General features: G+C 47.1%; 1 protein-coding gene across 5 annotated transcripts in view; it reads right to left on the bottom strand.

Annotated features, from left to right (window-relative positions):
* TDRD5 (tudor domain containing 5) overlaps nt 1-23559 on the bottom strand; it is a 48141-nt gene extending 24582 nt beyond the window's left edge. For 3 of the 5 annotated variants that reach the window (XR_016442362.1, XM_090047574.1, XM_090047575.1), the window contains exons 1-11: nt 22978-23317; nt 19540-19941; nt 17930-18105; nt 16339-16422; nt 15542-15598; nt 14291-14444; nt 11296-11462; nt 9355-9575; nt 7722-7934; nt 5012-5078; nt 1217-1417 (exon numbers count right to left, since the gene is read on the bottom strand). Coding sequence is in view for 4 of the 5 variants with exons in the window: in XM_090047574.1 (XP_089903700.1) it covers nt 1217-1417; nt 5012-5078; nt 7722-7934; nt 9355-9575; nt 11296-11462; nt 14291-14444; nt 15542-15598; nt 16339-16422; nt 17930-18105; nt 19540-19941; nt 22978-23209 (1974 nt within the window). In the remaining variant the exon portion in view is untranslated. The other 2 variants (XM_090047573.1, XM_090047572.1) reach the window with 2 other exon arrangements.
* Between the last annotated feature and the right edge of the window lie 2011 nt (nt 23560-25570).

The following is a 25570-nucleotide window of genomic DNA, read 5'->3' as shown; positions in this document are numbered from 1 at the left end:
TCTTTTATACCATCATGGAAAGGCCTGTTTACTAAAAAAGTAAACTGATTTTCACGGCTAATGTAGACAAAGTACACTTGATTATCTTGTACTTCTAATGAACAAACCAATCAGACAAAAAGCAGCAGGAACCTTACTGTCTCACTTAGGATGGTTATTTCTAGAGACAAAGTGCCAGAATACCACAATAGTTTATTCTTCCTGACCTTTCAAAACTGATGAATTTCAGATGAATGGAAGAGGATGTTTTCATTAATTTTCTGGGTAAATAATATGCTCTTAAAAGTCAGAAGCTGAAAAAATTGGCAAGGCCTAATGATAAAGCAGAAAGGTATCTGACAGGTACATTAATCTTGACCTTAAGACCCTCTCTCAATGTTATCAGTTCTGGGCTGGTTTTGAAAACACCTATAACTAGTTTTATTTAATATCATCTACCATATTTTCTTACATACAATGTGCCCCACAATAAGACAAACACTTTGCTCTTCAAAGGCAAAAAATAGAGGGAGTGGAGGGAGTCTTTCCTTGTAGTAAGTAACTGAAGGGCTAGGGACAGAAATTACACATAAACCAGTATAAGTTATCAGAAACTAGTTAAAATCTGAAACACAACAGAAGTTCAGTGCACATAAACTGCTTTCAAAATGGCTGAAACTCGTTTAAGATAAGCCTGGATGGATGTAGCTTTGCAGGGTGGGCAGGCTAGCCTTGGCCCAAGCTAGCTGCTCTAGCTGAGCAAGGTGTGTTCTAGTGCCCTCTGGCTTCTGGCCTGGGCCACTGCAGGCATGTGGCTGCATTTCCGCAATCAAAAGTAAATATTTGCTCACTTGCTTATCCGTTCAATCTACACAGCTTAGACTAACCTGCAAAGATTGAACTGATTCAGATTCAGGTTTTTTGACTGTCTGTACTTAGCCATGAGCAACAGCTAAAGAGTTAAGCCTGCTCATTCTTCTGCTCCCTGTGGATCATGTGCAGACTTTACTTTTGCTTTTGTCTGGTAAGTGGCAGAAACTGCCCTTCTGTATTTCCTTACAGATTTCTTACAAATTTCTAGCAGATGGTTTTTAGAAAAAAAGGTGCTGCTGCAGACAAGAAAATATGGTATATAAAAAGATGCCTATTACTTATAGCTGAATGTACAGTAGATACCACAATATAATCCTTTCCTTCAACAGAGCTGCCCAGACCAGCCTCCTATGCCCTACTTCACCTTGGAGGGAAAGTTCTCTCTACAGATGATAGCATGGCCCTCTGATCTCAAGACATGATGGAGGTAGATATCATCATCCGAAGATGTGTCACACAGGAAGAGGTGAAGAACTCCATTTATGTATTCATCCACCACTCCAACCAGAGGCTTCAAGCTGCACAGCTTCTGGAACTGGAGAACTGCTTTGGATGTCCAGGTTCCCTTGGAAAAATGAGGAATAAACAGATTACTGTAAATAGCTCATCACTAGTCAAATAATTCTTCTGTTCACTCCAAGGATGTTTAGTGCAGGAAACAAGGTACATTGTAGGCTGCAAAACAAATGGACCAGGTTTGAAGTGCAAGAAATTTGGGGACACACAACATACTCCAAAATGAACCGGACAAGCTTCCCAGCACTAAATTAACTTAGACACCCAGCTTGTAAAGAGCTGCAATAATACAGTTATCACTGGAGTGATACTTTCAAGTTCCTATTTTCAAAGGGTATAAGGTCAATGCCTTGCAATTTTACCATATCTTCAAGTATTTAGCATTTTTCTTGAAGTCTCAGCCAAGTTACACAATGGAGACAAATCTCAGATTTTACTTAACAAAATGTTTTCTATCCCTCCAGGCTGTAAACAAATGATTGAAAATGCAAAACTTAATGCTCAGAACCTAAAGCTAATAGAAGAACCCATATTTTTAAATACAACAAAAAACCCTCAATTTCTTTAATAAGTAAGGCTAGCAAGGTTGCTTGCAATCCTCCCCTCTTCCAGGTTCATATTTCTCATGCTTGTCAACACAGGTGAAATAATGTTTGTTCTAAGAAAGTCTGATGGAAATTTATTCATCTACTGTTAAGTTATTGGAGTGCAAAGAAAAAAAAAGGCAGCAATCCTGCTGTAAAGAAGCAATGGGCTACCTCTAAAAGGGGTCCTCTTTTGCTAAAGAGGTTGTCACTAAAGTAAAGCTTAATCTAATGAGAATGTGAAAGGCAGAAGAAACTGGCTTGCATTTCTCAAGGCTCCAAAAGGGTCACAAATGAGTCATGGAGGAGAGCAAGCTGATATACTTTCCTAATGAATAGCATAAAAACAAATGTTAAGACAGAATGAAAACAAGTATGTTATGAATGCTCTGAAAGGGAACAAGGACTGGAGGAAAAACTTATTTACATAAAAAAGGCACATACGACCCGATTTTGTCCCCTGCAGGGCCCAGTTCTTCTTAACCGGGGCAGGTAATTATTTTGGATGGAGGGCCGCTTACCAAGTTTTGGCAAACTATTGAGGGCCACAAGGGTAGCCCTACCCATTGATAGGTGCCCTGCCCCCCTAGTTGCCATCTTGGGACCAGAAGTCCCGCCCCCCACAACCTCTGACGAATGCCACAGGAAGTTCCTCCCCTTGCCTCTGGGAGTACTCCTTTTGGGAAGAGTGTTTGCCATCTTAGAATAAGAAAAAAAGCCCCACAAATTATATACTAAAAATCAAACACCCATAACATTTAAATTTAATTTTTTTAAAATATTGTCCTGATTTTTGTGCATTTGTGCTGTATATGTAGAAGTGATTGCATAATAGCTCAAAAGGCAGTCTTACTCTTGTATATTGCGTGGGGTGTGCAGGAGTGTGCGGGGGGATGGGTGGATGTGGGTGGGTATGGGGGATTTGTGGTGATGGGTTGATGTGTGTGTAAGTGGGTATGGGATTTGTGGGGGCTGTGGGGTGTGTGGAGAGGGAGGGTGGCTATGAGTGTGTATGCGTGTGTGTGGTGAGATGAGTGCGTAGCAGTGAGTGGGGCTCCCCACAAAGGCGCGAGGGCATGTGGGCACAGCATTTGTGGGGTATGTGATTGTGTGGGGGACAGTGTGGCTGTGGGGTTTGCTGGAAGGGTTTGACGGCATGTGGGGTGTGCACCCCCCCACGCATGCACCTCCCTGAGCCGGTCAGCACCCGCCCCCACCCTGCAAAAGCCCAGAGCCTGTGTGCCCTATGATGCATCCCCACTACTGCCAACAGTGCACAGCCCCAGTCCCCTTATGACTACTCTGGACTGTCACACCATGGTGTGTCCTGCCACCCCTGGGCATGCACTGGTAGCAGCAGGGACTAGCATAAGCAGCTGTGACCCTGCACACGCTGCACCAGCTCTGGGCTCTCCCGTCCTGGCTGAGCAGCAGCAGCAGCACAGAAACTGTTTCTCGGCATGAGGGGAAAGCAGCCCCCCAACTTGCCTCTGGCAGGCAGTTTTTGGTGCAGCTGCCCAGGGTCCACACCACACCAGGCTGCCCTGTAGCTCTGTTACTGCCACCTCTGGGTTGTCCTGTGGCTATTCCACATTGTTACCGCTGCCATGCTGGGCAGCCCAGAGGCAGTAGTGACACAGCCGCAGGGCAACCTGGCACAGGACGGGCTCTGGGTGGCCACACCAAAAACTGCCCGGGGTAGTAAGGGGGAGAGGTCGTTTTCCCCCATGCCAAGCAAGAGTTTCTGCTTAGCTGTTGCTGCCGCTCTGCCTGGATGGGCAAGCCCAGAGCTGGTGCTAGGGCCCAGGCTCAAAAGCAGCAGCAGCTGGGAAAGAAACTGCTACTTAGCAGAGGGAAAGCAGACCCTCTGCCCCTGCTACTGGCACTTCCCAATGTAGCCGCTCAGGGCCCGCACAGGGCTGCCTGCATTGGCTCTGCACTGACACCGCTGCCCCACAGGGCAACCCAGAGGTGGCGGAGATGGAGTGGAGGCACAGGGAAGCCCCACGCAGGCTTCAGGCAGCTGTAACAGGAAGCACCAGCAAGGAGGAGGGGGAGGAGCTGCTTTCCCCCCACACTGAGCAGCTCTTCGTCCCATGCTGCCACTGCTTAGCCCAGACAGGCGAGCGCGATGCATGTGGAGTCAGGGCTGCACGCACTGGTCCCCACCTGTACCACAGGGCTGAGGCAGGGAGGAGTGGGAGCAAGGAGGTGTGCAGCAACAGCCAGAGAGAGCATGGGGCCCATGCTGGTGTCCTGGGGGGCCCAGAACAGGGCAGCAGGATCGTAGAGTCCCAATCAGCAGGGGCTCTATGGAGTCAGGTCAGCTCCCCTCTCTCCCTGCTGGCACAACCCAGCCCAGAGACCCCTGCCAGCCCACACCCCACACTGCTGCTGCCCTGCTTTGAGCCCCGCCAGCACTGGCCCTGGGACACCAGTGCAGGCCCCACAATCCTGCACACCTGCTCACTTCCACTCCCCCACTCCACTTTCCTGCCTGATGTGGGCCGCTTCTGCACCACATGGCTCCCAGCTGCACAGCCACAACTGCGAGACTCATCAGGAGCTGGTCCAGCCCTGAAGACAGCAATCACTTGCAGTCCTCCCCTGCCTCCCTCCCTTCCTCCCCCCCGCTTTCTTACCTGAGTTTCCTTCCAGCACAGGCAGGAACAGCTCCACAGTCCCAGGCCAGAAGTCTCTGCTAGGCAGGGGCTTCCAGTTGGGGGAGGGATGACAGGGCTAGGCAGGCCTTGCTGCTGCTGAGCCTTGCTGGCTTCCCCTGGCTCTTGTCATCTTTGACAAGCAGCCAGGGGCAGGTAAATATTAATTTTCTAAGTTTTTTAGGGGCCCCACGGGCCAGATAGAAGGGTCTGATGGGTGGGATGGAGCCCGTGAGCCGTATTTTGCCCACCCTTCCTCTTAACTAAATTAAGAGTGAAATTAGGCCCAGTTTCTCAACACCAATATTCCTGAGTTTGTTTCAGATTGATTAGATGCCAATGTCTACCTAACAGTCCTGTTATGAGTACAAGGGGGAAAGACTGTAGATGGACAATTACCTCCAGAGGTTTCACCCATGCCAGGGAACAAGGGATAGCTTGGGCAGGAAGTTTTGAGTAGCAGCATCTGAAACAGGAATCAAATCCATTACTTTGGTTATATATTGGGATCTAAAAAAAAACAGAACAGTACAAAGCTGCTGGGAGCTACTTGTTTTCTTGATCTTATAATCCAAAGTCACCTCGCATTTGTGTTTTTAAATTATGTTCTTGAAAGATACCCAAACAACAGCCTTAAAATACAACTAGATGTGCACCAAAAATCAGTGCCATATAGGATCAGCACTGATAAAACACTATTAGCTATTGGCTTTTTTTGGCCAGTGTAGCGGATGATCTCACCAATAAATACAATATGACTTCTGGCCAGAGCTCCTGGATGCTGCATGCATGCGCACAGCCACAGCATACACGTGACCAGGAATACAGTTGGGCAGCATGGAGAGCAGCGTTCTGCAGGTAAGTCTGTGGAGGGGAATGGGTGAGAAAAAGGCATGAGGGGGGCAGATTGAGGAACCTCACAGTGAGAGAGGGAGTGGGGAAGGCTCCAGGGGTGCTGCCCAGCCAGAATGGTGAATGGGACCCCAAGCAGGAAGCAGAACAGAGCCATGAGTGGCCTAGTGAGGGTTGGCTCCCTGCCACTGCATGCACACCAAAGGGAGGCATGGAGGGGCATGTATTCCCCAGGTTTGTGCACAGAGCAGATACGGACTGCTTGCTGTGGGCTTGGGGCTGTCCATTCTGCTGCCTTTGCCCCAGCCACACATCCCCTGCCTATTCAGCAGCAGTGGCAGCAGCAAGCTGTGCCTTCTGCTGCTGGATGGGGCATGTGGCAAGCACACAGTTCCCAGGGGCAAAGGTAGCAGAGCAGAGAGCCACAAGCCCATAGCCTGTCGCCACCCTCACCCCACTCAGCTCTGCTCCTAAAAGCGTCTCTGATCTTAAAAATGATGGCAGCAGCACTTGAACTAAAACTCATTTGACAAGCTTTAGTTTCATAGTAGTTTGGGGTCAGAAGGGACCTGAACAGATCATCTAGTCTGATCCACCGCCACTCGTAGGAGCATACACTGGAATCACACAACTCCAGACAGGTGTTCATCCAACCTCTTTTTGAATTTACCTAAAGTAGGATCAAGGACCACTTCCCTAGGAAGTTGGTTCCAGATCCTAGCCACCCCAACAGTGAAACAGTGCCTCCTAATCTCTACCCTGAACCTATTCTCCAGCAGCTTCTGGCCATTGTTCCTCGTCACCCCAGGTGCTGCTGGGGGGAATAGGACCCTTCCTACTTGCTGCTGATCTCCCCTAACAAGTTTTTAGGCAGCCACCAAATCCGCCCTCAGCCTCTGCTTGCTGAGGCTGAACCAGTTCAGGTCTCTCAGCCTCTCCTCGTTGGGCCTGCCCTGTTGCCCTCCAACCATGGGGGTGGCCCTCTTCTGAACCCTCTCAAGGTAGGCCACATCCTTCTTGAAGTGCAGTGCCCAGAACTGGACGCAGTACTCCAATTGTGGCCTAACCAGTGTTACATAGATGGGGAGTATCACCTCTCTGAACTGGCTTGAGATGCATCTTTGGATGTACCACAAGGTGCCGTTGGCTTTGCTGGCTGCAGTCTGGCATTGGTGGCTCACGTTCATCTTGGAGTCAATAATGACTCCAAGATCCCTTTCCACCTCTGTGCTCACAAGTGGGGAGCTCCCTAGCTTGTATGTATGGTGTGGATTCCCTCTCCCCAGGCACAGCACTCTGCATTTATCTACATTGAACCCCATCCTGTTACCATCCGCCCACTTCTGTGGTCTGTCTAAATCTAATTGCAGCCTCTTTCTCCCTTTGAGCGTGCCTACCTCTCCCCACATCTTGGTGTCATCAGCAAACTTGGACGTGTTTTCCACCCCCTTGTCCAAGTTGCTGATGAAGATGTTGAACAGTGTAGTCCCCAGTTCAAGCACCCCAGACGCCATTTTTAAGTACCAGGATGCTGATCCCCTGGACAAGCCACCTACGATTCCATCCCACTCCACACCCCAGCATCCCATTCACCATCCTGGCTGGGCAGTGCCCCTTGCCCCTGCCCCTATCCCTCCCCCTCACCATGGAAGCCTTGATCTGTACCCCCCCTCCATACTCCTTCCTTCTCCCCCTTACCCATTCTCCTCCACAGACTTACCTGCAGGGAGCTGCTCTCCACACTGCCTGGCTGTGCTCCTGTAAGTCAGTTATTGGATCAATATCAGCCAATATGCCTGGCAACTAAACGGCTATCGGTATCAGTGAAGAAAATCTTTAATACAACAGCCTGCATCCACAAAGCAAGTACAACACAGAGTTTCTACACATCTTCCCCATCCACATGCATCTCATCCTTACATACTGGCTACTAAGCCAAAGACAGGGAAGACTGTTGGTTCAACCCATGCCAAAGCCCCCTTGAAGAAAGGCAGAAGAGGAAAATGAAGAGACAACAAGAGAGGCAGCCCTCAAACTGATAGCAGTATGAGGAAGGGAAGGGGAAATAAAGATTCCGGGTACTGCACAAGCACCCCAGAACAGCTGACACCTCTAAATAATAGCAGGTCTACAATACTTTGTGGAATATACAGATTACAGACCTTGCCCCAAAGCAAGTGAAACTGGGATAAAATCTAGAAGAGAAAGAAAGATCTGGCAAAACCTAACCACAAAACCTCATGTACAATTAACATACTTGAGGAATCTCAACCAGGACTTCTGGACAGTGCCCAGGTTACCAAAGTCTGGGTAAAACACTTCCACTTCTTGTTCACTGAGTACCCGATGGACGATGACACGGTACCACCATTTGTCCTCTGAAATCCTTACACAGCAAAGACAATCAGGCTGGATCAAGGCCTCAGGCATGACGTAACGATCAGAAACAGTTTTATTTGAATAGCATCTCCTGCAAGACAGATAAAACAGGTCATGCTGAGTAGGGAGCAGGATAAAGAGAATTATGTGGCTGCTTGAGAAACACCCTGAGCATTCTTGTCTTCCTTAAAAAAAATCTGCCCTTAAAAAATCCTTAATATGAACTGTCAGAAGACTCACTGTAAACAGCTAAGAAGACCTTGTACAATCAATATAAAAGCAAATATCTTCCTACACAGAGAAAGGGGACTAATCCTTCCATATCATTTTTATGACGTGACTGCTCAGTGCAATAGACTTTAAACACTGACTAATGGACACACAACCAAACACAAAGACTAAGAGTAAAAATAATACGAAAAGAACTATACATATAGGGACGTAACTTTCTTTTTAAAAACTGCAGTTAGTGATAGTGGATCAACAGCTGCATTCAATTTGAGTATATTACAGAGTTCAGTTTTAACAAGAGCTTTGATTCTTTATCCCCTTGAAATCTCAGCGAACCAACATAAACCAACACAGAGAATCCCAATTTGAGCATCACTTGAATTTTTCATAGTGGTTGCGTGGAGAAAAATCTGGATTGTCACAAAAAGAATGTGTGTTTAAAAGTCATGCTGTTAAGTATTTGTTCACTGGATGTTTCACCTTTCTTTTGCCTCTTTCTACGAGAAATCTCACACCATCAGGAAATTATGCTTTGAAACAATGCTGCTTCTCATGTGCCTAGAATTTCAGTTATAGTGTGCATCAAAAAAGTATTTTGTAACTACACCTAAAAGTCACAGATGTCTCAATTACATAATCAAACTACTGTTTACCATAAAATTAATAATAATGACCTCAGCAGCAGTAAGGTAAAATAACTTCCCAGATGCATGGAAACAGCAACATGTAACCTGATTCACTGAGGTCACAAATATAAAAGCATGAGGTCACTGTTAAGGGATGTGTGTGTGGGTGTGTGTGTAAAAAGAAAAAAAAAATGTCTATATACATACACCAAGACATATATCAATATATAATGAAATCAGGGCACAAACTGCTTTTTAGTATGGAACAGAGATGGGAAAAATCATTTCTTGGAAAAAAACATCAACAGTACTGTAGGCAATGTCAAAGAGCCTAGGAATGCACAGTTTCCTCCTCTATTTCTTTTATGTTCATATTTCTAAAGGTGGATGAAGGGCCTCCTAGTACAATCTTAACTACTACTACATATAGTCCCTGTTTGCCAGTCACAGATGGATGAGTAAACACTGTGCCCATATGTTGTATGTCTATATTTTCAAGTGGTGATCAAAGCTGGGATTCTACACGTACATCAAGCTACCAACTACAAAGGCAACCTGGGTGCATCAGTCCCTCAGCTACTATAGCACACAAGAAAACACACACGCAATTTACACAGTAGAACATGTCACCAAGTTGATGTAACACATTCTCACCTCATCTCAATCATGGTATCTTCCAACATCTCTGATGTTTCCTTGCTGCAGATACGGATGTAAAACTGGTTAGGAGAAACAATGTGCTCTACAAAGACTCCCACCAGGCTGCTATTCTCCAGTAGCGGGAGACCACAGAGGTTTTTGTCTTGAACAGCATCTGGTGGGATCTCTGGCTCCATTATCTCCAAGTTTAAAAGTGCTTCTTCTATACCTAGATTCTGCAAACAGAAGGAGTAAAAGATCTTGGTGTTCAGATGCCTGTTTAAGTGCTGATGCTGCACGTGCAGTACTGCAAAATGACAAGTAACCATTCCAATAAGATAAAATAAGATAAAAAAAATACAACCAGTGATGGAGAGGAAGATTAAGTTCTGTGTGTCACTATGCAGAGTCTGAGTCCTATACCTAGCCTACTAAAGCTGGAAGGTAGACAGCAATAAATTCAGGTGCTCAGATCTACAGTGCATGTGAAGAAGCTTCTGGGATTCCAACTGCTTAGCTTCCACATGCATACTAGGGATAGCTGGCTCAGCAGAAACTATAATCCTGCCAAAAGTGGTGTTCTCTGGAGACACAAAAAGCTAAGAACTCCCTCTAAGATATTCTACAAAAGGAAAATAAATACAGGGACAGACACCTTGAACAAGACTGTGCCTGATTTTTTAATGGTTCCCGTGTGGCAGTGAAACCCAAGGGAAAAAAACAAAAAGCACACAGGAACAAAAACCCAAAATTCACCCTAAAAGCAGGAAAAAGAACCAGTTCCTCCCAGAAAAGGTGGTAAAATATTTTTTGGTTTATTTATTTAGGTCTACATAGCAGCTTAGAGGCAGCACTTAATAGCAACCTAAATAGATCCAGTTTCTACCTGTGTACATAGCTTCTTATAATAGCAAGAGAAGCATGTGCTGTAAAGATTATTTCAAAGTGTGGAGAGCTGAAGCAATGAGGGAGGAAAGGAAGGAAGGGAAAGACACCTCTCACCCTATACTGTAACTACCATTAGTAGGCAATGCAAAACTAACAAAAGGTGAGCTGAAAATAGACTTGCCAGATCATCTCCTACAGTCTGAAACTGCAGCGTATGACCAAGAGATTTAAGAAAAACACAGAGGGACCCAATTAAGAGTTCTAGGGGCATGTGTAGATGAAACAGGGGCCCTAAATTGAAGCCATCGGTTTTAAAAAACACCGCTTCAATTTAGGACTGATTAAACCCATGTGCACACACTCCGCTGACTTACCTGCCTCTCCAGTAGATGGAGCAGTCCCTGGGCTTTGGGGGGGGGGGGGGGGGGTTGGTGCTTCCCTCCACAGCAGTGGTGGCCCCCCTCCAGGTGGGCACTGCAGCTGTGGAGTGAAACACCAGGCCCCCACACAGCTCAGGCAGGCCGGTATGCTGGGGGGGGTAGGGGGTGTTAGTTTGCTGCACCCCAAGTCATTTAAGGTGCTTATGCCGCCAAATTTCCTACAGCAGCTGGAATTAATGCACAACACGCCACCAAGGTGTGCAAATACCAACACCATTAAAGCAGTGTAAAAGCATTTAGCCCACTTTAAAGTGTTGTGCACACGCCTCATTTCATCTACACATGGCCCTTGATAATATAGCTAAAAAGGACAATTATGCCTAATCTTACATGACAGAGGGCAGATAACTTCACTTAGGAACCTCTGTTTGTAGCCCATAACCTCCTGAGTTACAACACATCTTTCACAAAAACACGTAGTCCTGCTAGAGACTCCACCATGTCAAGACAGATTTGGAGAGGCTGAGTAAGAGAAACAAACAAACTGCAGTGGCTTGACGAGGGCAACTCTAACCACAGTATACTACTGAAGGGATAATTAAAATTCCCAGAAGTCAGATCCATGCTATTTGCAGCTTCCAAACATTTAGCGGTACACTTAAGTGTTATTTGATCAGGGACTTCTCACCTGTTTCACTACCTTTGTTACCACTTTGAACACATTGACTTTCTTCAGGTCCAGAGCCTCAGTTTCCTTAGCAGAAGAGTCCCAGCTGGAGGCTTTGAGCTCAGCAGCTGGAGGTAGCGAGAGTGCCAAAGCATCATGCTGATCAACCTCATCCATTGATGGATCATCTAGTGGAACCAAATACGCAGTGGGAGAAGATGAAACTCAGATCTATACAAGAGCCAAAGTTATTCTTTTTCTAGGCTCTGCCTATAATTGAGATATACATACTCATTTAAGTGCATCCATATACTACACCCATGGGGCACATCCAGACAAGCGCAGATGTGCTGTATGAGGCCCCACAGACCCGTCTGCAGTGCCACATGCTGCAGACACCACACATGCATGAGTTTCCCACCCTATTCCTTTGCAGTGCAAGGGGGGTTTGACCCCAGGAGATCCCAGGGTCAAAAAACCCACACCTAAAAAAAGCAGGGTGGCTCATGTGGTGGTAGCACACCACCCAAAACTGGAGCCTGGCTGGCTGGAACCACACTCCAGCTGCTGGTCAGGCACCCTGCTGCAGGAGCACTATGGCTGCAGCTCCTGGAGGCCCCCAGGACAACAGGTAAGACTGATGGGGCTAGCAGAGTTGCTGGCTCCAGCCTTCCCTACCCCACCCAGGGCAATGTGCCATGAACCAGACAGCATGTGGTGCAGGCATTCCCCAGGAACAAGTAGCAATAGCACAAGGTGTGCCAATGCTACTTGTTCCCAGGGAAACACAAGTTCCCACTCATGGAGACATGCCCATGAAAGATATTCTTCCCATGGAAGACATTCTCTCTTTGTTGAGCTAGACATGCAACACCATATTTTGAAACCCCTTCAGTATAAGGATCCAAGGTCATTTTCATTAAAGCAGAATCAGGGATACACTGACCAACCAAACTTCCCTGCAGGAAGGAGAAAGAATTAATGGCTGCAGATCATGTGCACACAAAATTCAAACAGATGGCACTAGGGCTGTCAATTAATTGCTGTCAACATGCATGATTAATGCAAGAACCAATTAACGCGTTAACTTTAACACATTAATTGCACACGTGGTTTTAAAGACTGCAGATGGACTGCCCTACCCCACTACCACTGCTTCCAGGCCACCCAGCAGTGGCAGTGGCAGTGCAGAGAAGCCGTAGGGCGTGGGTTCTGGGTGGCTGCCGCAGGAAGGGTGGGGGATGCACCCACACGTAGCTCCCATCCAGGGCCACAAGCAGCTGAGCTGACAGTGCCAGAGGTTTGGGGAAGGCGACGTTGAGCCACAGCAGGGTTGCCTGGCATCCCTGGATCCCACAGCCTGTGCTCGGGGCAGGTCAGGACTGCCTGGGAGCTCCAGCATGAGCCATCTCTGAGCCCATGGTTCCCTGCACATCCTCAGTTCAGGCCCCCAGGGAGCAGTGGCAATGGCAGCCCCACGCCCCCATAAAGACTGCCGCTGCCAGTGGGTTAGGGCAGGATTTCCATGGAGCTACCTACTGCAGCCCCCAGCCCAGCACCTAGAGCCTGAGCCATGCCTAATTCCGCTGCTGCTCTCCTCCCTGTGCCACACGGGCTCCCGCCAGGACCTACACAGAGCCACTGAGTCCCAGTGGGAGCCTGGGCAGCACAGGAAAGAGAGCAGTGGCTCTGCCTGGCTTGGCAGTGGCACTGGGTGCAGCTTGGGCTCCAGTGGCACTGGGCCGGGGCTGGGCAAGCGGCACAGCATGGGCCAGGGGCTGAGGGAGGGAGCTCCGTGGTAATCCCACCCCTGCCCACCAGCAGTGGCTGCTTCTGCAGGAGCACAGGGCGCAGGGCTGCTGTTGCCACCACTCCCTGGGGGCCTAGACCAAGAATGCACAGGGACAGGCAAGCAGCTTGTGACAGAGCTCCCAGACAGTCCCAACCCGCCCCAAGCCTGAGCCATGTCATCTAAGAGTGTCAGGCAGCCCTGCCACAGCAACTCTGTGTGGGTCCTGGTAGGATGCGGTCTCCCAGCAGATCCAGCAGGAAGGCGGGGGGGAAAAGGGGGAAAGGGCACACCCACCCACCCCTTCTATCCACAGCCTCGAGCAGCCAGGCTGGCAGTGCCAGGGGAAGGCGACACTGGGCCATGCCGGGGCTGTCTGGCATCCTTGGCCCCAGGGTGGGTTGGGACCGCTTGGGACCCACTAAGCAAGTAAGTGGGGAAGTTCAGGCCCGGTCTGGAGCAGCTGCCCCCAGCCTTGGCTGCCTGTGGCTGCCACTGCTTGGGCAAGGGCAAGATGAGCTCACCACCACTGGGGCCATGCTAGGGCAGGAGGTGCACCCCAGGCCCGGGGCAGCTCTGCAGAGACCCTGCTCAGATTGGGCATCCTCTCAGGGCATGCAGAGGTCCCCCTCCCCAGGTTCCAAACCCCACACACCTTCACAAATTCCTCACCCCATCCATACAAAGTACCCGCATAATTTTGAGCTTTTCTGCACATAATTTTGAGTTTTTAGCTGTGCAATTTAAATCATGATTAATTGAGACTACTTTTTTTTAGCCCCCCCCCCTTTTTTTTTTTTAAATCTAGGTTTATTTTTGTGGAAGTATTTTTTAGGAACGAATCAACGGTAAACCAATGATATACCATCATCCTGACAAGCAGATATAAAAGGCAAAAGACAGGAGTGTACTACGTCAATTCATTTAAATGAGATCTTGATCTCATGTCAGCACAAATTATTTCACTCTAGCTTGACAAATAAAATAATAAGAGGTAAGAAACAAAGGAAAAAAGATCCCAGCACAGAGTGCTTCACCACCCTCCATGCATTATTTTGCTTAGATCGGGATAGAGAATTATATGCTGGGACTTGTAGACATTTCTTCTCTTTAACACAGAGGCATAGATCTCATTATAGACTTGGCTGAGTAACATCTGCCTCATCAGCCATTCTTCAGTCACTCCCACTTTACAATGAACCAGGGATGCACAAAACCCACACTTACTATCTTTTAAGCACTTTGATTTGAGGTCAAAGACCATCCAGTCTCGTTCACCTTCTTTGCATTCAACACGGAAAATATCATGAAGTGCCCCAACAAGTTCCATCACACTGAAGAAACCAAGCTCCTTCACCGATAGCTTCTCTTTAAAATGTGCCTGTTGCCAGAAAGGAACCTTTTTTTTTAAATGCACATTTGATGAAGAACTGTAATTGTAAACTCTCTTGCACAAGCACAAGAGTGAAACTAAAAGAACTAGAGAAAAGAGTTAACACCAAGGCTTTCCAGCAGCATGTGGCCCATGATGGGTTAATCTTCAGTCCCCAGGTGCCCACTGCTCTCTCTATCACTGCAGCTGCAGCAGGAGCCAGAGTCTCAGGGATTCTCCAATATCTTCTGATTCCTATGTCTACCAGGAAAGCAGGGTGCAATGCAGCATAGCTCCCAGTACTAGGAGTGCCCTACAGCCAACGAGCTGAGCTGGGAAATGTGGAGGGGAAATCTATGTATAGGTGGTGCAGCAGTGGGGTGGGGGGGTAACCATGCATACACCCAGCGTAGCAGTTGGAAGAGAGACACCCACATGCATGGTGAAGGCAAGATGGGAGGTTATGGAAGAGAATCCACAAAGTAGCACAATAATGTCAGCCAGGGACCCTCAGCCTACGTTTTCTTGGTAAACCTTGATAATCTAAAACCTGAGGGGCCCTTGGTTCATACTACTGTGGTCCATGTGTCAGGCAGCTCCTGCTGATATGGCCCACTCAGGGTACAGCCTCTTGGCCACTTAGTAGTTAATAAGTCTGGGATGTATTATCTCAGAACTGTCCATTACAAGTGCCTAATATTTCCCATAAGATTTTGTTTTCAATTGGTATTAACTTTGCCAAACTTTAACCAATCAAGCTTAAGTTTTCCATGCTAGTTGTCCAATTCAGGGAACTATGGGAAGAGAAAAAATGTTTTTTTGTTTAAGATGCGCGGATATGATCCTGGAGAACTGAGTTCTGTGCTTCTCTAACACAGAGTTCCAGTGTGATGCTGCACAAGGCATTTATTTAACCAACATCTTTCAGCAGTGGTCACTGACTGTGCACCTCATTTTCTGGTGCCTGACTGTGGTCAGATTTGTAGAAGTGCAGAGCATTCACAGCTGCATCTAAGTTAAGAGAAAGTATAGTCCAAACAAAGTACGCACTGTTAAAAATGTTAAAGTTCTTTTTAGAAGCCCTAGCTGGTAGAGGTAAAACTTACCTCAAACTCACCAGGTAGCCTTGATACAAACAAACCCTCTGGATACTGGGCTACAACCTAAACAACATAAAAGGACACATAAACAAACAGTTGTGTGAAGGGAATGATAAGAGGGTCATAGCTCAGAGAAGATGCATAAATAGTACAGTTGTGAGTGAATGAATTTCTACAAAACAGAATAGTCTGGCTTTTCATGCTTATTTTTTACCATTTCCCCAACAGCATGCAATTTTAAACCACCAGTGTTTTGGTATTCATTCCAAACCTCAGATGAAGTGTGACTTAAATTTCTGAATCTGTATACCTCAACACATGTACATTTAAATCAGGGGTGGGTAAAATGCACCCCAGGGGTCAGATGCAGCCCACCAGGCCATTCTGTCCAGCCCGTGGGGCCCCAAAAATTTTTTTTAAATTAACATTTATCTGTCTTGGGCTGCCCATCATGCAGCCCTCAATGGCTTGCCAAAACTCAGTAAGCGGCACTCTGCCCAAAATAATTGCCCGCCCCCGATTTAAATAATCCTCCTTTCACATGTAAAGACTAAAACTCTAGTCTTCCCTGGATTTTCTAATCCAGATAAAGGCAAAAATATAAAGGAAACACCACATCCCAGTCTAATGGGAACAGGACAAGCAGGTCACTTACTACTGACTAAGCATAGTAAATCTGTGGCTAAGACAGACCCCACATCTGAAACAACAGGATATCTACTTAGAAGCTGCACTGCTGTTCCTGATAATGTACAAGGAATAAATACTTGTTTTTGCCCAAATTTCCAGATACTAATACTTACAATTTGGAGTTTTCTTTTTAGTTCGGAGCTGACTGTCCCGCCAGGTCCCTTCTGTGCAAGTATCATCTTAAAATCCTGCTCCAACTTCAAATGAAAGAAAAAATAAGAAGTCATATCAGAAACAAAATGGTGAATTCTAGCAGTCAAAAAAATTCTCATTAAGTAGCTAATCAGGTGTGGCAGTGGGCTCTTGCACTTAAGGATTAATAATTTTGTTTGTGATACATGTCAGTAGAAATTACATAAATTTAGGAAAGCAGTGAAAGAAAACAGTACACCAGCATTTAGCAAAGTATTTTTTTTAAATGCACCAAATGTACAGGGGGCAGTTAAAACAGCTTAGATGGGGATTTAGGGCACCTAGCTCTTGCTTTCCTAATTTCCAGTGATTCCAGCTGTTCACTCATTAATAAAGACTTGCTCTGAGGTACAGGCATCTCATACCTGCTTGCCATTATGCTGCCAATTGTGTGTTGTCCCTTTCTAAAGCAGCCCATTCATTCAGAGGTTAGCTTTCTGGAAGTCTTAAAGTAAGGATTACTGAACAACTCCTGAAAGAGAACTTTCTTCCCTGCTTGCTGATATCACATGGAACTCTTAGCAGGAACTAAATCAGCTTATCACAGTTCTGGACTTGCCCTTTCTCTCAACCTAAGCTTCCTTGGTAAACCCCTTGTATCCATTACCATCCACATCTTTCCATCTCCCTCCAGGCTACTTTCTATCCTTGGAACTCTTCCCCTCATTTGTTAAATGACACTCCCTCTATTTAGATGTAAAACAGTATAACAGTATTCATTTTAAAATCCTCCTTAACACACTTCCCATTAAGTATTTGAAAGATCGATGGAAAATCTGCACCACTTCCCACTTGTATTGCTGCCATGTGTTTTTACCATGTGCCAATACTATAATGTCTGTTCTCAATGAGCCATATACGCATGATGCGTCAAAACAATACCTTTCTCTGTACAATGCAGAACACACAGTGAACATTTCAAGACAGCAAGCCCTTTCCTAATACTAGTAAATTATCAAGTTTTATTCCATCTCACCACAAAGCCTATCAGGGCAGAAAACAGCAGAGGAGTACGTTATCTTCCAATTATGGGATCAACTGAAAAACCCTGCATTCTTTTATGGCCCCATAGGCCTCTAATCTAGTATGCTGAGCAAAAGAGTAGGAATCAAGGTTTACCACTGATTGCCTTGATTTCTACATAAACTGGCAAAAATTCAAATTCTCTGTGCTCACAGGGGAGTTGAGGCTTGATTAACATTAGCACTGAGATCTTTGAATGAAAAGCATCATAAGGAAAACCAGGTGGCAAGCCAATATTCATTACTGAAATTGGCTGATAGATGACAGTTAGCATGGGCACAGAGACAGAAAAAACTGATCAAGATACTGACAGCCTTCTGGATTATGATGCTAACTAACATCAGGTTGTTCATTTCTAGACTAAATCTTGAGACCAATTTTTAAAGTCTAGAATGATGTTGTGAATACTGACCTCAGAGACAATGACATCACTAAATTAATCTCCCAAATAATAAGAAAACCTCATAGATTATTTCTTCAGTCACTCACTTGTTTCATTCTGTTGTCATAGTTCAGTACTTGTGCATCTACTGGCTCTGAACTGGGTTTTGGAGCTTGAAGGAGCTTCTCTGTCCCCAATCCTGGAGAAGGTTTCCCAAATGCAGAGGCAGGCACAGAAGCAGACTTGGGCTTCTTTGCTCTCTTTGGCTGACCCACCTTGTCACCTTAAGGTAGTGCAAGAGAGAGATAAGATTTACACGTAGAATGTATAAAACAAGCTGCTAGAATATGCAAGTCCTATCTTTTGGTCTCCCCAGTTGGTCGAACACCAACATTACCTAGATCAGGAGAGGGGGACTGTTAAGCTTTGGCCTGTAGGCCCAATGTGGCTTGCGGAGCTATGGCATTCGGCCAAAGGGGCTCCCCCCATTTGGGAAATTTGGTGGCAATCAATACTGCCGCCCTCCTCCCTTGCTACCAAATTCCCAAATCCTGTGCAGCCAGATTGGGGCTGAGCCACACCCCCTTTCTTTCCTTACCCCCACCAACGCAGCAAGCTTAGGGCCATTTTTTGCTCCCTTACTGCCCCGTGTACAGCAGCCTTAGGGTTGGATCATGCCCCCTTCCCCACTCCTGCATGGCAGTTGTGGAGCCAGGCCAGGCCATGCCCCTTCTCTCCTCCCCACAACCCCTCCACCCCCACCCACGGGACCAAATGTGACCCCTTCCCCCATACAGCCAGATCAAGGCAAGGCCATGACCCCTCCCCACCCCTGCAGGGCTGTATCAGAGCTAGGCCATGGCTTTCCCCCTGCACTGCCACACAGCCAGATGAGGGCTCAGCCATGGCCCTCCTCCCCCTCACTGTTCCAGCCCACCAGCTCCTGCCCCCAGAGGGTCTGAGCACCATCCTTCCAGCCCAAGGGGGAAAAATCTTGAGCACCACTGATCTAGATCCACTACAAAGAGGCACCTTTTATCATAACAATCAATTGTATGTACAGAACCTATCTTTCAGATGGGTTAGACATACTATGCTGCCATTTGCTTTCCATCTCAGAAAAGGGAAGTCAGAGTCAGAACCCTTTTGTAATAGCAACTGTGTCATCAAGCTTCAACAGCAGCACCATAAAATGTTTATGCTGACTCCTACAAGAACTGGTGCTCAAAAGGGCGCCTCTAGACATGTAGAGATGCTGCCCTGATGTGCTGTAATTACAGCATGTCAGAGCAGACTGATTGAGTCGACTGTGCTGCTGCTAATTAACATGCTCTAGCCAGCCATGGTCTCCAGCCAGCCATGGACTGTGATAATTAGTGCACTCCAGCAACTTCCGTGCCTTGTGTACGCAGCGTCCCTATGCTTCAAAATGGCAGCACTGGCATTTTAACTACAGCTCATCAAATGAGGTTTAGTTGAAGTACTCCCACTGCCATTTTGAAGCACAGGATGCTGAATACACAAGATGCTAAGGGTGCTTTAATCAGAGCAGCTCTCAGAGCCACTCTAATTAAGGCACCCCCCGACCCGAACATGTGTAAAGATGCGCTGATAGGCCAGTGGCCTCTTTCCCTCAAAAATACAGTAAGTTTACTTTAAGCAGTAAGCAGGTATTAGTTGGAACTGCTTGCTCCAAATTAAATGTGTTCAGCCTCACCTTCTAACACTTTTTCCTGTTGTTTAACTGAGGGACTCTTCTTCAATGTCAGCAAAGAGCCTGCCCTGGTCTGTTCAACAGCAATAATCTCTGAGGCTGCATTCAGCACTTCAAACATGGAGAAAAATCCGTAACGCACGTACTGGAACGCCCGTCCAAAGCGCCTCGAAAAGGCTTCATCAAAGTCTGAAAGCAGGACTGGCGAGAGCGTCAGCAAGTCCTTCAATTCGCTTTTCACCACAGCCGGCAGGACAGGAGGGGTCTGCCCTCGCCGAGGCAGGCTAGGACCAAAGCTGGAGAAGGAGGAGGAATTTGCCCTACATGTGGCTTTTCGCATCTTAGGCTTGTTCTTCTGTCTGGCAACCAAATTTGCAATCCGTACAGTGTCTTCATCTGCAATGGCTAAAGCAATAGGAACTAACAATTAGCACTCTTTTGGACAACATTCTCTCTTTCCCTTCTCCTTTACTAGTCCCATTCAAGTGGAAAGATCCTCTTTCAAACAGCAAAACAAACTAACCAAGTTATTGCTGAGCTTCAACATTCGTTACAAAAGGCATTAATAACCTGTCATTTTTATTCTCCCTCTTATAAAAGAGATTGGAACGGGTTTAAAATTTACAAGCACATACCCTGTCAGCATCATGATCTCAGCAAACCAAACACCAAGCAGGGAAGGCTACTGAGCCTACTTAGTACTTTAAAATCCGAAAAAACAACCCAGAAGTTATATGAAGTTGTGTTTCATTCAGTAAAGGTCCCCCTGCCCTCTGAGCCAGTATTGTAGCAAAGCCCCACAACAGAGCTAAAACATAATCTACATGACAGGTTTAAACCAAAGGCCCTAACTACTTGCGACCATGGCATCCGACGCAAAATCAGAAGGGTCAACAACAGCATCCTCACGATATTTCAGTTTGTGAAATTACACTCTACCTATATTTGCCCTTCAGTTTTAGATACAGTATTCTTGATGCACTGCACTCCTGAGATGCAGCTCAGCTGTGCAGTGATCCCTCTAGACAGCTTGCACAGCACTGAGGAAACCTTCATGTTGAAAAGCTAATGCCACCAGCAACAACAATAATATTAAGGAGTAGTCCTGGCTACTCTCCGCAAAGGAAGCATATAACTAGCTTTGTGTGGTCTCTCTGAATAACTGGTTGGTGTCATGGAGCTTGCATGCACAACAGAGTATGGCCCAGAAGTGAGAGCGCAGGCCCAGTCACCCCCTTGTATACATGTCCCCCTCCATGTCCCTGGGCTGTCCCCTCACAGGCCTCATCCTCTACACCTAGGGAACTTGAGACCCAGGTTCAGCTCCCTATCCTGCCATTTGTACCCAGTGTAACCTTGGGTAAGTCACTTATTTTCCCACTTGTGGGATTCAGGGAGGAAGATGACCACCACAGGTTTCCCCAAAACACAGGAACACAGAGTTAGAGAGGGGACCTCACACAGTCATCTAGTCCAGCCCCCTGCTCAAGGTAGAAGTAACTAAACCATTCCAGGCAAGTGTCTTTCTAACCTGCTCTTGAAAATTTCCAGTGATGGAGATTCCACTTCTCTAGGTAGCCTGTTTCAATGCCTTCATAGTCAGAAAGTTCCTCCCATCTCCAACCTACATTTCCTCTGCTGCAGCTCAGGTCCACTGTGCTTAGTCCTATCCCCTATGGCCACAGAGAAAAGCCTATCTCCATCCTCTCTATAATCATCCTTCAGGTATTTGAAGACTCTTATCTAATCCCCCCATAGTCTTCTCTTCTCCAGACAAAATAACCCTAGCTCTTTCAGGCTTTCCTCAAAAGTCATGTTTTCCAAGCAGTCTGTATCTCTGCATGCAATTATTCCATCCCAAGTGCAGGACTTTGCACTTGTCCTTGTTGAATTTCATCTGGTTAACTGTAGATCAGTGGTCTCCAACCTTTTTAAGTAGGAGATCACCTTGGGCGTTTAAAAGCAACCCAAGATCTACCGTATGCCACTGCCACCCTCACCCCCTGCCCAGCAGGTAAGTCTGTGGGGAAGGAAGGGGGTGGAGCAGATCGAGACAGAGGGAGAAAAAATTATTTGGGGGTGCATCTCCCCAGCAGGTAAGTTCCACCCAGCCAGGGCCCCACTCAACTTATCCCTGCTCCTGCCTCTGCAGCACTGTCCCTCACTACAGGCCTAATCTAGCCCCTGCCCCTTCCCTCCCTCACAGACTGACCTGCTGGGTTGGGGCACGCTCGTGCATGTATACAGGCACTCGGCCCCTCCACCCCAGCCTTGAATCAACTCCAGGAGGCTCTGAGATCTACCGCAAGAGACTCCGAGAGCTACTGGTGGATCAAGATCCACCGGTTGGTAACCACGGCTGTAGACCATTTTGCCAGTCTATCCAGGTCATTCAGGATCCTAGTCCTACCCTCCAGAGAACTGCAACTCTACCCAACTTGGTGTCTTCCACAAATTTGTTAAGCAGGCACTCAATCCCATCATCCAAATAAATAATGAAGGTACTAACGATACTGGACCCAGAACCAACCCCTGGGGAACTGCACTTGATACCGCCTCTCAAACTAAATATTGAGACATTGACGTCTATCTGCTGAGCACGATGATGCAACCAGTTACGTATCCACCTTACAGTACTTTGATCTAATCTGAATTTCCACATCTTGTTAATGAGAATGTCATGGGAGACTGTGTCAAAAGCTTTTCTAGAGTCACAGGACAGCGTATCCACTGCTCTCCCCTCATCCGCAGAGCCTGTCACTTTATCACAGAAGGAGAACAGGTTAATCAAGCATGACTTGGTTTTGGTGACTCCATACTGGCTCCTCCTGATCAACTTGTTCTCCTCTAGTACTAACTGCAGATACTAAGCTGCAATTCCACTAATGCCACTGACATCAATACTATGTCAACACAAGGGACCTGAAATAAACAACATTTTCCAACAAATACTTGGAATACGTAGGGCACTATACCTGTGTAGCAAGGCTGCTCCAACACACTACAATTACAGCGTGTTGGAGCAAACTTAATTAACTGAGTCTGCTGGAGTGTGGTAAGGTAACGTGCATCAGCAACCCTGTGCTGAAAAATGGCAATGTTTTAAAGTGCCCTTGCCGCCATATTTCAACACAGGAACACTGATACATGCAATGTTCTGGATGCCTTAATTACAGAGATTCTCAGAGCTGCTCTAATTAAAGTGCTGCCCCTTCTTCCTCCCCTCCCCCCCACCAGAGCACATGTATAAACATCCCTAGGGAAAGGCAGCCAATGCTCTCAACCCTCATCCTGCCTGTCTTTATCTACATCCTCCTGCTTTCTGGCTCTCATATCTTACACGTGTGCTACAATCACCTCAAGACACTTGAAAGAAGCTGGCTCTTTTGGGGCAAGCGTTCCCAGTCATGCTCTCCTCTCTCCCAGGAGGAGAGCACCCACCTTTCAGGACTACATTGCCATGTCTGTAGGGGCAGATGCTGACCACATCGGGCATATCAAGGACCAGCTCCATGGGGGAGCGGAAGCCCAGCGAGCGCAGCGGGAGAGGCTTGCCCATCATCAACAGGTACTCCTGCTCCAGCTGGGCTGGGGTCAGACCCTCCTTGACAGCCATCAGCAGTGACCGCACCTCCTTCCGCAGCAACTTCATGAGGTGCTCCTGCTCCGACATGGCTGCGCTGAAGGAAAAAACAAGGCAAGGGGCAATGAGGCTCAGGGCCCGCACTCAGGCGGGGGGGGACGCGACCGCGAGTCAGGTAAGGGGCAAGCACTAAATACCACTGACCCAGAGCCCCTGCCCTGTGCCTCAGCCCCCTCGCGCCTCCCTCCCCACCTCCCCGCGCCGCTCCCACACGTGCCCCCACGCCGCTCTGTGCCTGCGCACAGCGTCCGCCCAGCGGGATCATAGAGTGGGGGGCGCTTGCTGGAGTGTCCCCCTCCGCCCCTCGGGGCACGCAGTGGCCTCTAGTGGTGGGCGCCTGGCTCCGCGCTCGAGCCGCCCGCACCGAGTGAGCTTGCCGCGCGTGAGCTGGGAGCGGGGGCTGGGCAGAGCTCCCGCCTCCGTCTGTCCCGCTCCGGCGCGGCCCATGGGGCCGGACTCCGCCCGGTGGCGCTGAGCGCGGCGGGCTGTAGTGGTGTAAGCATAAGGCCCCGGTCAGACGCAGGCTGGGCCCCCTGCGGCCCCAGAGCAGGCCAACGCAGCCTTTGCTCCCGGGCAGATGGGCCGCAGCAGTGCCTAGTTGGGGCCCCTGCTCTTCAGCTCTTGAGCTAATGTTTAAAGTGGTGTACGAGGGATGGCGAAGCCGTGACCATGCAGATATTGTAGGCAGGCAGACGGGGCAAGGAGTTCCTCGGCTGCTAACACTTCTTGGACCAGCCGTATAGGCGGGCTTGAGTTAGGCAAGCTTTTGAATGCAAGACATCAAATGTAAGACGCACTTCCGATGTTTAACACAGCATCAAGCTGTTGGGACCCAGCCCCATCTTACAGCAAGTTGGCCAACTCTTGCCCAGTATGACCCGCTAGAAAGATCTCCAATAAACCATCTGGGCAGGAATTAAGAGGCACTGGCAGATTGCCAGCTGATATTACTGAAAGGTTTTCCAGACAGAAGGGTATTGATTTATGGCCTTCAGGTCCCATGTGATTAAGCTGTGATCATCTCTGTTAGCCAAAACAGAGCTAGTCTGATCCTGCTGTGTGCTCAGACAAAATTGAATCTCTCGAGTCTTCTCTAATCACACTTAGATTTAAGGACTCCGTTTTAGGACTAACATAATTGAACAATGCTTAGCCCTTTACTTCCTGGAAGTGCTTAGGAAACATCATTTAACACCCAAGGGAAAGTTGTTGTTCCCCCATCATACGCATAAAGAAATAGAGACAAGTAAGGTTAAAAAAGAAATGGCATCTTTGTCACAATAAACTAAATGGTTAGCTTTTTGTGAAAAAGCTAAAACACATTCCAGCCTTGCATATTTTGCACTTCTAGAAATGTTTTGTAGAACACCCACTCTGCAGAACTGAAATGCAAATTGGGAGATTAATTAACTTGCCCAAGACCAAAAAAAAAAAAAGAGGTTGGTGATTTGAACTGGGTTAAATTTCTTGACTCCCTGACCAGTGTTCAGGTTTATGATGTTTCCTCACTCCGTGACCAGTGTTCAGGTTTATAATGTTTCCTCTCAAAGTTTGTAATGATTGTTCAATAATTTTATTTACTACCTAGTGGTTATACAATTCAGTACAATTACAAAGAATTCAAGATGTAGATTTAGAGGTTGGGAGAAGATACAGATAGAAAAACATTCCAGCACTTAGATAACCAATTCTTCTATATGTTCCAGAGGTAGCAATGTCAAAAGCAATTCAATGATTTCCCACAGGACAGAAGTAAACATGCTGCACTGTTCGGAAGTCCAAGTTCATGAGATCTACAGAGAGCAAAGCACTGTACGCAGAGCCCTGGGGAAACATCATCTAGGATGTTCATTGAGCAAAATATCAAAGTATAGAAAGGTCCAGGGCAATTGGAAGCCTTAAATATACTGTGGTACTTCTGATAAGAAATTACCTGCAGCCAGAGCAACTTAGACAAAATAAAGCTTTAGGGATGACTTACTGTTGACCTAAAATTCTAGCTGCAGTTTCAATGTAATATGATATTTTGTCTTTATTTCACAGTCCTCTGTTGTGTTAACATAGCCAGTTAAGAACTGCTTCATCTGTATTTTTGTGCATATATAGTTTACACAGCACTTTGGGATGATTGAAAGCACTGTACTAATGAATTAATATATCACCGTTTCCTCCCAAACATCCGCCCTACTCCACTCACTTTGACATGAGGCCTGTTCGTTTGCTAATTCCCTGAGGCCAGTGATTTTTTCAGTAAAGACTGTAATACCATGAAGTTGATGAGGGAGCAAAGAGTTTAGAGTTCACACATGCCTGTACTATCCTGAGGTAGATGATGGCAAAGATTTCCAATAAAACAGGAATCCAAGAAAAAACAAGACCATCACTATCTTA

This window comes from Crocodylus siamensis, chromosome 5, assembly GCF_052110815.1.
Source record: "Crocodylus siamensis isolate JL-2025a chromosome 5, ASM5211081v1, whole genome shotgun sequence".
NCBI classification, from domain to species: Eukaryota; Metazoa; Chordata; order Crocodylia; family Crocodylidae; genus Crocodylus; species Crocodylus siamensis.
This window is presented reverse-complemented; position numbering and strand designations above follow the sequence as displayed.